Source organism: Mus caroli, unplaced genomic scaffold, assembly GCF_978045245.1.
Source record: "Mus caroli unplaced genomic scaffold, Mus_caroli_1 scaffold_9, whole genome shotgun sequence".
NCBI classification, from domain to species: Eukaryota; Metazoa; Chordata; class Mammalia; order Rodentia; family Muridae; genus Mus; species Mus caroli.
This window is the reverse complement of record NW_028227264.1, coordinates 29,429,924-29,442,852: the sequence shown is the minus strand read 5'-3', so window position 1 is coordinate 29,442,852 and position 12,929 is coordinate 29,429,924. Positions and strand designations below refer to the sequence as shown.

The following is a 12,929-nucleotide window of genomic DNA, read 5'->3' as shown; positions in this document are numbered from 1 at the left end:
AACCACAAGATTATTGAAACACAAAGGTCAGTTGCCATGGGAGCTAAGAAAGAAACATAGCAAAGGAAGCACAGGGACAGTTTTACACAAAGGGTCAATTAGGGATACTATATGAGAGACATATACCATATGTATTTGTCAAACTCAATATATTGTACAAGACCAAGAGTGAACCCTAGAGGAAACTATTAATTTCTGGTGATAGTGATGCAGCAATATAGGCTAATCAGTTGTAACTAATATACAGCTCTGATGGGGAACATTAATATTGGGAAAAGGCATGTATGTGAATATGGTAGAAGGGACACTATAAGGAGACCTATACCTTTTGTTAAGTTTTGCTGTGAGCCAAATACCACATGACAGACAAATAGCCTTTGTTAAAAGATTTCTTCGTTGAATAGTCATGGGCTCACCATTACTTCATGCTTTGCCAGACTTGCTATCTGCACCACCCTAGGGTATTAACAAGAGAACAAAAGGAAGACAAAGAAAGCCAATAGAATAAGCTGCTGGGAAAATGAAGGTCGCTGAGTGAATCCAATTTAGCCTGTATTTCCATGTCTTTCTCTTTCATGTAATCTCTTTTGTAGTCCTTTTATAGTTTTTGCCTCTTATCTCACCACAAAAAACTCAATATGTGCACCTGAAATCAAGCCAGCAAAGTGTATCTTTTTCAAAGACCTCTATTTCCTTCCTCAGTTCTATTGCTGTTACTGCTTGCTTGGTTGATTGTTTTGCCAAAGCTTGGTGTTCTAAAGTAAGCAGTTGTTATGATGTAAATCCAGCACTTTGGAGGGGGAGGTAGGTATATCTCTTATTTCAAGGCCAACCTGATCTACAAAACAAATTCCAGGACAGCCTGGTCTACAAAGCAAGTTCCAGGGCAATCAGGGCTACACAAAGAAACCCTGTCTAGAAGAGGGGAGAAAGATCTTGAAGGTTTACTACTTAGACAGGAATGGGGTTCTTGGGGAGTTATCTATTTTCTTTGATGTCAGAGACCAACTGAACTAGGAACACTCCAATGCTGAGCTGACTGGGGTCTGTAATCAGGTAGAGGTATTTTTCTCTCACATGTCAGAAAGTGAACAAGTTATGGGCTAGGACCCCTGCTAGACAATGGTTAAATATGTTGGTATTTATCAGTTTCTCTGTTCTAGTTTGGACTTCCTCACAGTATGGTGGCTGTATCAAGAGAGATCCTGACAAAGAGAAAAATAGGAAAATAAATGACCCTTAATGATCTATCTTAAAAACAGCATAACATCCTTGCTGCAAGCCTCAAACATGCCACAAAGCCTCTATTCAGGTTTGAGAGGAATCATTCAGAGGTTCAAACCGTGGCATGGGAAGAAGACCAATATTACTTTGCATGAATATTTGGAATAGGGAATATTCTTGCAGCCATTTTGGAAAATTTCATTTGCTATGGTAATTCTTATTGTATCTTATTGTGTCTTTCACTTAATACCTTTGTATGCAACTCATTTGAGTGATTGATTAGACTTTGTTCCACACCTAACTTCTTCTTGTATTAGATTATAAACCACAAGATGATATGGTAAGCATAGCCATATTGAATTAATTTACATGATATTCAACCAGTCCTCTTTACCTCAGAATATATAATATTAGTAGTAATCTGCAACTCTGGACAATACATGGAATTGGTTCATGATGATTAGTTTTATGATATAACATTTGAAATGTGCTCCAAAAATGTTCACATTAACCAAAAAGTTATATTCCATCTTTGATGTGCAAGAGACAATTGGAGTTAATGAGTCCAATCAAGTTGCTTGAGAAATGTACATTTTGCCCTTCTGAAAAATATAGAGAACATTGTAAAGCCATAATTCAATCTCACAGTTGAACAAAGATCGCTACCTTCAAGAAACTATTTTTTCTTCTCTTTCATCATTAGTCATTTTTAGTTTATTTAATTAATTTAAAGTTTATACTTATAATTTGTGGAGACCTTGATCACTCATTTCTATCTATTATGTAAAGTTAACTAACAGATGCAACTGTCCTTTTTCAGTTGACTTCATAGGTGGCTTTGATTCTTATGGCTACCAAGGGCCTCAGAAGACATCTCACTTACAACTTCAACCAATGTACATGTAAGTACTTTACTTTAAAGATATTTTTTTGAGGTATGAACAGGTAGTCAAATAAATATATCATGGCACAAAAAAAAATGCATGCAACTTTCCCTTGGTTGTATATTTCCATTTTCTACTATTAATATTGTTTTGAGTAGTATGAATCTAAAAACATTTTCTTTGCGATTAAAAAAAAAGACTTATTTTAAGAAGGTTGTCTTTAAAGTTTCCTTTAGTCTTCAGTATCATCTATATGGCTTAAAAGCCTCTAGTGTATAACAATTCTTTGAATTACCCAAAATATGTATAGTTTGAAATTTTTCTAACAGTTTAGGTAGTTTACTCTCTGGCTGCACCAGTATAATCCCAATAGATGCTGGTTGTATTCATATCATGGTTATCAGCTCTTCAAAATAGTCTTGAGTGTTCATCTGGATGACAAATGCTCATTCACTCTAGTGATGGCTACATATTCAAAAAATATCAAACTCTGAGCCATACTTTATCTTTGTAAAAGTCAAAAATAAAACAGGAACATTGGAACTGAAACTGATCAGACCCTTAACTGTAGCACTCAAGAGCACAGACAAGCAACCAGAGCCTGATTTTTATATCTGTGTCTAGGCAAATTCCCTTGGATAACAACTGATAGCAAATTCTATATCTCAGCATCAAGTGATATGCTGAATTGCAAGAGAAGATCAAAATAGAAAGTAAGCTTCCAATTCATTTTAAAATGTGAACTTCTCTTTGAAGATATGTGTTTGTTGTTGTTGTCCTCCACCATTAAGTCATTTACCTTTTGATTCCTTCAGCATCTACTCCAAACAGATTAATCTTTAGATACTTTTCATTAGATTCTCTTTTAAAAGAGAATGATGTTTGTATTGTGCTTGACTTTTTCTGTGTCACTTGTAGTTTTCTGCAAGTGTTTGAATAGCACCACTCATTAAAAACAAATTGTAGTTGTTTAGAAATCCAGCAGTCTACATGACATTCAAAGCATTTCCCCTCCAAACAGTAGATAACAATTCTTCCTCTACATCCAAAGCCACTGCCTATTTCAAGCACCCATGTTCAACCATTGAGTTTTCCAGTTTCATTATTTCAGAACTTTTGTCTCATCCTACACATAGCCGCCAAATTAATAATCCTAAATTCCTCAATGACCTTTTCACTTTCCTTTCCAAAAGGTAGTAATGATTCCCTGAGCTCCTCATCGCAGCCTTGTATGTTGAACTAGGCATAGTGTTTTATTGAAATACTCTCTCTTCAACTCTTTTTTTTTTTTAAGCTTTACTTATTTCATGTATGTGAGTACACTGTCACTGTCTTCAGACACAGCAGAAGACAGCATCAGATGCCCATTACAGATGGTTGTGAGCCACCATGTGGTTGCTGGGAATTGAACTCAGGACCTCTGGAAGAGCAGTCAGTGCTCTTAACCACTGAGCCATCTCTCCAGCTCCTCTCCTCAACTCTTAATAGTTTTTGTGCCTCAGCTATAAGCAAGGGATGCCAGACAGTCCTAGGAACACACAGTGCTAGAGTAGAAGCTGACTAACACCTACTGAATGAGCGCAGATTCTCTAGCAGCTTCCCTTAGCCACTTTTTTCCCCAACAAAACTAGAATGTTTGTGTTCTCCAAAAATGACACATATTTTTCCCACTCCTGAATATGTTTTTTCTTTCCTGAATATGTGTGTGTGTGTGTGTATCAAACATATTGTTTCCAATCAGATATTTGTAATTATAATGTTAATATTTGGACAAGAATTTTTAAAAGACATCTTCATTAAGAATTAAATTTCCTAAAGACCAAACATCCCCTAATTTTCTTAAACAGAAACCTTTACATACCAAATAAACATAATCAAATATTGTTTTCTCCAGCAATGCCTGGGAACAGCACAATTACATGACAGCTTTTACATCTCATTGCTCATGAGATGCTGGTCATTTCAAAGGACTCACATATAGATGTTAGGATACCTAAAGGTACATGAGAAATGACTAATCAAAACTCTGCCTTCACCTCTTCTGTAGAACATCCCATAGAATACATCAGACTACAAAAATCTGTTGGGGGGGTTGTTTTTGGTTTTGGTTTTGTTTTTGTTTTTGTTTTTGTTTTTTGAAACTGACTCTAGAATCAGGAAAACCGAACTCACCCAGCTTACTAGTGATACAACTGAGAGCACCATCTACTTTTCCTGACCCTTTGTTTGATGGTCTCTTCAATTTCTTAGATAGACTGTGAGCCATCCTGGCATTGCCATTCCTGGCTTTATTTCACTCTATTGCACAGTTAATTTGGCTGTCACATTTCCATGCACACCCCCATCCTGACCCCATCTCCCTTATCTCCTTTTGACTTTATACTATACATTGTTGAATTAGGATGTTTACAATTATGCAGCTTTCAAAATCCATCCTCCTACTGCCTAGTGGGATCACATGAAAAGTCAAACTGATTCATCTGTAAACCTCATCCCAGCTAAGAGGCTTACATGCCAAGCATGTCCTCAGTCTTTGTCATTTGGAGTATACCTTTTCTGTCAACTCGCCATAAATTTGTCTTGTAAAGTAAGAATAATTGAACATCATGGGCAAATTCAAACATCCTAGCAATATTATATAGCCACTGGAAATAAAAGCTGCTCTGTTAAAAGACAGAAAATGCTAAAAAGCAATGTGCAGTTTTAGTTATGGGATTGCTACCACAACCAACCAATCTGTATTCTGGCTTCTGAAAAAAGTTATGAAGTCACTGCCAGCAAGAACACACAATTACAGCCAAAGGTTATTCCATCCTCTTTATTGGTAGTTCAATTGTGTGTGTTTTCTTAGTTTATGATTCTTCAGTTATATAATCATATAAGAGGAAGATTCTCTCTCTCTTAATACAGCTTGTCACATAAATACAAAGTAAATTGACTTTCTAACAAAGTAATTTTTTTTATCCCAACTGGCCTATGTGTCATGGCACATATAGACAAGATGGTGTCTCCTCCCTAATAATACAAATGCCTTATATTCTACTAGACAGTATGTAAAACCACTGTATCATTTTGGCAGCTGATGGCAATACATGCTCATTTTCATCTGTTCCCTGAATGATCATAGATGACCTCTGTCAATGGCATGGCACTGAGGGATAGAGGGAAGGCAGAAACTGTTTAAACCCCAATTTGAGATCCTGCTTTCTCTTTTTCCACCAATCTTTTTTTTTTTTTCTGTTGGCTCTTATACTTAGAGAAGTGGGGGTAGGGTGAGCAATCTAGCATTCTCTCTTGATTAAAAGCACCTTTTCTCTCTCTCAGGTCAAAATAACACAGATGGCTCTGTCTGTCAGCCCATGGACTCCTCAAATGATTTGTGCGGTGGCCTCTTGCCTTTTATGAAGCTCAAGAAGCAAATGGATTTAAATACACATACATGTTATCAGACCAAACAGGAAGTTTCTACATAGACACATGAGTGAACACACACACACACACACACCACTGCCATTATCATGCACACATCAACTACACTGGACCTCCTCTTTCTGACTGAAACTGATAAATATGCAGGATACCCCCATCCTAGATTTCCTTAATGCAGGCTCCCTTCTTCCAGACCTTTGAAGGTGGGAAAGGAGCTGTATGTGTGTCTTCTGCAGATCCCTACTTACCCATCTGCAGCCCAGTCAGTTGGCTCTGTGAGGTGCCAAGTTAACCCAGGCACACAAGTTTGGAACCCTGTTCTCTGCACTCCATGCAATACATCTTGATTGCACCACAGCTACTTTAATTGAAAAAACTGGTCAGACAGAACATGCCATGATGACCTTGTACCAAATGCAAAATGGCAGGTTGTTTGCCCTAAAGGCTATACTGTACATACTTGCCTTAAACCACCTGCATTGTGTGCCCGAGACTCTCAGTGCAAATGTCCTCCCAGTCACATCCTTTAGGCGAACACACTGCTATCAATTCCGGACTATTGAATCAAGGAATAAGACTGAACCACTCAGCAGCTCCAGTGTGTCTGTAAGAAATTGATGTTTTACTACTGAGCCTCTTCAGTGGCCACAAAGAGACAAAGAACCAACAACAACAGTAACTGTCATCTTCATGTCTCTTAAACATGGTCTTCTGATGGTGGAACAAAGTAAAATGTATTATTCTACTAAACTCATTAATCTACTAAAAGCAGAAATGGCTTAACTGGTTGGTTTTCTTTCTTGCACTTTAAGTGCTTTTCTAAGTCTCTGCAAATCATTTTTCCTAACAGAGGAAACAGTTGTGGATTTCTATGACAGAGACCAACTATGTATTAGCTATGTTTACTCTTTTATATCTAATTCAAATCCAAGACCCAATGTAGGTGAACTTTCTTTTCTAACTTCAGCATACAAGATTATTTTTGGGGTGGGTGGGTGGGGTGCAATAGTTAACTTAGTGGAATCTTTGAGATCTCTTTGTGATATTTGGGGGATCTGTTGTGTGTTATACTGTATTCCAATTCTGTATTAGTGTGGCAGAAGAAAAAAAAAACGTGCTGTTGACGTAGTTGGCAATGAGATACCTTTGGAGACAATAGTAGATCAATGTGTTTATGGGATATTCTGAACTCCTAGGCAATTTAGTTTTTTATTTGCAAGCACTCTTTGGTTTTCATTAGTGGAAGACATAATTAGCTCAAGCTTATCAGTAACACGAATGAGTCATGCTTTTCTTGAATCTACTTGAGACACTAAAATCAAGTTTTCTTTAGCACATCACCTTCGTGTGCAGTGAAATTCAGACTGAGAAGTTAGACATTGGCATGGAACAACTCCTTTTCTTTTGGTACTTACTTTCCTTTTAGTTTCAGTTTCTGGGTTAACCCTTTTTGCATTCAGATCTCCATTAAGACAGGCCAGTTGCTGTGTTTGCAAAGATGTTTGCAACACATGCCCATTTGAACCCATTTAAACTCAATGAAGGCACTAAAAATGGCCATTGAGACATAAACTTCATACACAAAAAGGTTTTAACACTCACACTTGAGTTTTCCCAGTGGCTTGTATATGTCAGTGCATACCTATATGTGTGAAATGGACAGTTGCAAACACATCAGTGAAACCTCCTATGGTGTTTTTATAGTGATATGCATGTTTAATGTTTGAGGAGCTAGTTGCCAATGTACTGTCCTTTTATTCCTAAAATATAAATACTATACATGCCAGAAGCTATTCTAATGTGACTTTTGACATGAGGTTTCACTGCATTGCTGCTGGGATGGGATTCCACCTTGTGGTACATGTGTAGGGAGGGAGTAAAATAAGCTATCATGTTTCCTTTTAAGTTGCAGCCAACTCTCCACCAAGTCAGTATATCATCACCACCAAAGTTTTCAGAAACAGTTGTTGACTACTCAAGAGTAGTCAGTGGGCAGGCCTTTTTAGGAGCAGTAAGCAAAGTACTGGGATTCTAGCTGGGAAACATCAAAGCTGTCAGCTGTATCCTCCTCAAAACCTGGTGAAGAATGCTATTTTTCTAGGCTGAACTTTTGTTATAAACCTAATATTCTGAAAGCAAGAGTTAACTATCTTGATCTGTCTTTTTTTCTCCTCTTGGATTTGTTAATTCTGAATGTATTTTTAACAGAGTGATTTTTTTGACTTTACTAGTGTAATTTGCATTTTAAAAATAAATGGAAAAATGATTAAGTTTCTGAGCCCTCCCTGAAAGACCCTGCTTCTTCTCCTGGTGTGTTGTGATTATGTCACTGACAGAGAAAGCCCAGTAGCCTTGAATGCTGCTGCTGCTGCTGCTAATGTTCTATGCAATCCATGGAGTGGTCAGCCATGAAGAACTGCCAGGCCTGGCCCTGTTCTAGCTCAGCTATATGTAACATTCACATCAATTCTGGCAACATTGAGATCTCACTTAGACTACCTGCAAGAGTCTTGCTATAACCTGTTGAATGATTTTCCTACCTTCTACAATTCTAGCTTGAAAGGGCACCAGAATTATATATATATAATTGGATTGGGTCCAAAAAGATGACTCAGCAGTTAAGATCATTGGCTGTTCTTCCAGAGCACCCAAGGGTGACTCCCATCCATCACTCATTGGTACCTCATGACCTTTGTAGCTCTAGTCCAGGGGATTCATTGCCTGTCTTCTGACCTTCACAGGCACTAGGCACAAAAGTAGTGTATATACATGAAGGCCAAACATCCATACCCATAAAATAAAGTAATAATCTTTTTAAAATTTTGGTTAATTTATAAGAAGGGATTTTAAATTTAAATTTAAAATATTCAGATGTGTGCTTGTAAGTGCACATGTGCCTTGGGGGGAGTGCACATGCAGGTATGTCTGCGGAGGTCAAAAGTCAGTTCTCAGGAACTATTCCCTTTGTTTAATGAGGTAGAGTCTCTCACTTAGACCTTGGAGTCACCAATTAGGCAGGCTAGCTAGTGAGCCCCAGAAATTCACCCATCTCTGCTTCACAGGTACTAAAATTACAAGGAAGTTGGTGTTCAAGCTTAGTGCCACATGCTTATATGGCAACATTTTACCACTTGAGCTATTGCTCCAGCTCCTATTGTGTTGTAAATGGAATAATGATTGCCCTTTGATAACATAAGCTGTTGACGTTGTTAGAATGTGGTATGTACTTCATCAGAAGACAAATGTATGAAAACAGCTTAGAGTAGGGGAGCCAAACAGAAAAGATTAACCCCTATTAGTTGCCCTTAATTATACTTGATGGTCAGTGTAAGCGTGGACAGGTAGACAGTAGCTGGCCCAGGCTAACAGGGGCTCAGGCTACTGCTGATGTATGCTACTCCAACTGTACACAGACACATACTAGCTGCCACAAATCAAAATTCCAACACTGTAAGCAAGGGCCTTAGAAGCTGTGCTGTGTACCAAGGGGCTAGAGATGTGGATTTTTCAGTGGTTGACCTGCTGGCTACATAGTAGGAACAAAATGTATAGGTGGTGTTCACCAAAGCCTGTGAGGATCACTTCCAGGATGCTTCTTCATTGATGGTGAAGTCAAAGATACACAGCATCTCCATTGCATCAAAAGGGACTAAATGAACGGGTCAGCAGTATAGACATACACACATATGCCTCAAGGAAAATATTCTTCAGGAAGTCATCATCATAAGATTTGTAAATAACAATCATAACTAAGGTTATACTTGGTAATTATTTAAAACATAAGAGGAGGAACACTGAGGCATGTAGCCAATGTTCCAAGTTGATGTAATGACTACAGAATTTTAGTTAGGAAATACAAACTATTTTTTAAATAATTTGTATTTAAAATTGACCTCTAAAATCCATATAGATTCATTATAGAGACCAAAAAATAATAATAATAACAGTATCATGTACTAATCTGGAATATATAATTCTCCAATCCACAGAAAATTCTTCTGTGAACCTGGGTCAGCATACAAACTCAACTTTATCAACTGACCCTGGATTATATAAATTCAAGTGACTTAGGATTTTTTTAAAAGCCCTAACACAGTGTTAAATTATAAAATTATAGCTTCTGAGCTATTGTATATTAGGTTTGATGTAGTTTTGATATTAAAACATATTTTATTCTATTATAGTTCTTTCAAAAACCAATAACCCATAGCCAGATGTAAACATGGATGTATGATATATCCTTCTGTATTACCTTACCAATTATATTCAGTTTTATGGTAAGGTTTACAATGGTTGAATTTATCATACACTTTTGAATAAGTAAACTAGAGGGATTAAGACCATTTAAATGGGCTGGAGTGATAGCTCAGTGGTTAAAAGCACTGGCTGCTCATCCAGAGGTCCTGAGTTCAACTCCCAGCAACCACATGGTGGCTCACAACCACTCATAATAGGATCTGATGCCCTCTACTGGTGTGCCTGAAGACATCTACAGTATACTCACATAAAATAAATAAATCTTTTTTAAAAGGACTTCTTAAACATGGCTAATTCTCTCACACCTGCTTTCTATCTACTTCCAAGAAAGAAAAGAACTGTAGAATCACTATGTGATGTTCAATGTAAAACATTTTAGTACACTAAAATAGTTGTTCTTGGTTCTTGATGGCTATGAAGGGAGATTATCTCGAACATTTGTGCATTCTATGCCATTTAATTTAGTGAGAAATTGAATGAGATAATATATGCTAGGATTATATTTATCGCTGAAATCTTCTAAACCTTGATGAGCTTTGAAAGCAAATAACGATGAAAATGCAGGAAAGTTCCTCGCAATACAAGTAAAGTTAGGTACATTTTGTATTCTACAGAATTATAGTAACATCATTGTTTAATCATTAAAGATCAAAAATAATGAGCTTAAGGGTTGGATGGATATGAAGGGTGATGTTTATGTGATAAATTCAGAGAGGATTCCACATGTTGATTCTCTTACTCCATCTAAATAATTATTAAAATTAATGTAAATCTTTCCCATAATGAAATTTCCTTAATAATATGACACCTTGATATTAAAATAAGTATTTTGGTGGCTGATCATTATGCCTTCATATGAATTTAAACAGTTGCAGCGATGGAATAAAACAGCTCCCCAAAAAGATTACAAATTGATGCTGAGTTTAGCATGAGTGATGCTGTCACTTCAAGATTGATGGATTAATTTAACTAATCAGTCAGTCTTTCTGATGAGTCCTTCAGGGGCTTATTTAGCAGAGGAATACTCTGTGTATTCCCTTCCAGGAGCCTGTCATTTTTCTTAATTATTCTTCTAGTTTTACTCATTATATTTTGCGGGGGATATGCTGATCTTCATGTGCAAAAGGTTTTGCACGCAGATGTCCAGACATAAATCTTCCAAGCTTCAAACTAGAGGCTGCCTAAACACCTGAGCCTCCTCTGTGATATGTGAGCAAAATAACAATTAACAAATAACATCAAACAAATAAGTGAACACTGACTAATAAATGGTAAATCAATAGAAAAGGGACCAATTAAGGGAAGGTTGTAGAAATATTTCATTCATAAAGATAGTTATGCTATCCACATGCTTGACACATGGAGAACTGACCTCTCTGTAGAAGGCTAACCTCCTCAACCCACAAAGCACATTAGATAGAGGTAGAAAAGTTGGGTGTCTGGGACTCATGCTAAACACTCATGATAAGACAAAAATCATATTCAGTGATTATGTTGCTTCAGCTAATGACAGGTAAATAAATATTCTTAAATATGAAATATTTCTACCTTTAATGAGTCAAACCATTTGCCTTTTAATCTGAAAAAATATGAGACTGTGGATGTAGCTCAGCTGAGTAAGTGCTTGCCTAGAATGCAGGAGGCTCGGTGTCTCATCATATAGAGCCGGATCTAGTGTACACAACACACAATCACAGCATTTAGGAGACAAAAGGAGATGGATTAAAAGTTTAGGGTTATCCTTGAATATACCAAAATATTGAGGCTAACCTGGGTCATATGGGACCCTGTCCCCATTTCTTTTCTTTTTTTTTTTGTTATTAGATTATTTTCTTTATTTACATTTCAAATGTTATCCCCTTTCCTGGTTTCCCTTCCAAAAACCCCTCTCCCCTCCTTCCTCCCCCTGTTCACCAACCCACCCACTCCTACTTCCTGGCCCTAGCATTCCCCTATACTGGGGCATAGAGCTATCACAGAACCAAGAACCTCACTTCCCATTGATGATCAACTAGATCATCCTCTGCTACATATACAACTAGAGCCATGAGTCCCACCATGTGTTTTCTTTGGTTGGTCGTTTAATCCCAGGGAGCTCTGGGGGTACTAGTTAGTTCATATTGTTGTTCCTCCTATGGGGCTGCAAACCCCTTCAGCTCCTTGGGTACTTTCTCTAGCTCCTTCATTGGGGACCCTGTGCTCCATCCAATGAATGGTTGTGAGCATCCACTTCTATATTTGTCAGGCACTGGAAGAGCCTCTCAGGAGACAGCTATATCAGGCTCCTGTCAGCAAGCTCTTGTTGGCATCCATAATAGTGTCTGGGTTTGGTGGTTGTTTATGGGATGGATCCCCATGTGGCGCAGTCTCTGGATGATCATTTCTTCAGTCTCTGCTCCAGACTTTGTCTCTGTAACTCCTTCCATGGGCATTTTGTTCCCCTTTCTAAGAAGGATCAAAGTATCCACACTTTGGTCTTCCTTCTTCTTGAGTTTCATGTGTTTTGCAAATTGTATCTTGGGTATTCCGAGCTTGTCAGTGAGTGCATATCATGTGTGTTCTTTTGTGATTGGGTTACCTCACTCAGGATGATATCCTCCAGATCCATCCACTTGCCTAAGAATTTCATAAATTCATTGTTTTTAATAGCTGAGTAGTACTCCATTGTGTAAATGTATCACATTTTCTGTATCCATTCCTCTGTTGAGGGACATCTGGGTCCTTTTCAGCTTCTGGCTATTATAAATAAGGCTGCTATGAACATAGTGGAGCATGTGTCCTTCTTACCGGTAGGAACATCTTCTGGATATATGCCCAGGAGAGGTATTGCGGGATCCTCGGTAGTACTATGTCCAATTTTCTGAGGAACCACCAGACTGATTTCCAGAGTGGTTGTACCAGCTGGCAATCCCACTAGCAATGCAGGAGTGTACCTCTTTCTCCACATCAAATTTCCCATTCCATTCTATCAGTCATAAGTCTGGAATGTGTTTATCTGTAATAAAATGAGTGTATCTGCAGAGTTACTTTCATTCATTCTAAGGGATATAAAAGAAATCTTCATTGCGTCACCTCTTCCAACTCCAGAGGCTGCCTATATCCTATAGATTGCATTACCTCCCTCCATCTCACATA

The 12,929-nt window shown here is 37.7% G+C and overlaps 1 protein-coding gene across 3 annotated transcripts in view; it reads left to right on the top strand.

Moving 5' to 3' along the window:
• Nkain2 (sodium/potassium transporting ATPase interacting 2) overlaps positions 1–6,513 on the top strand; it is a 1,169,480-nt gene extending 1,162,967 nt beyond the window's left edge. For 2 of the 3 annotated variants that reach the window (XM_085842724.1, XM_085842725.1), the window contains exons 6-8: positions 2,045–2,126; positions 2,733–2,821; positions 5,433–6,513. In XM_085842724.1, coding sequence (XP_085698850.1) covers positions 2,045–2,126; positions 2,733–2,757 — 107 coding nt within the window. In that variant the 3' untranslated portion in view covers positions 2,758–2,821; positions 5,433–6,513. The remainder of the gene's footprint in view (positions 1–2,044; positions 2,127–2,732; positions 2,822–5,432) is intronic. The other variant, XM_021173756.3, reaches the window with a different exon arrangement.
• Positions 6,514–12,929: the final 6,416 nt, after the last annotated feature.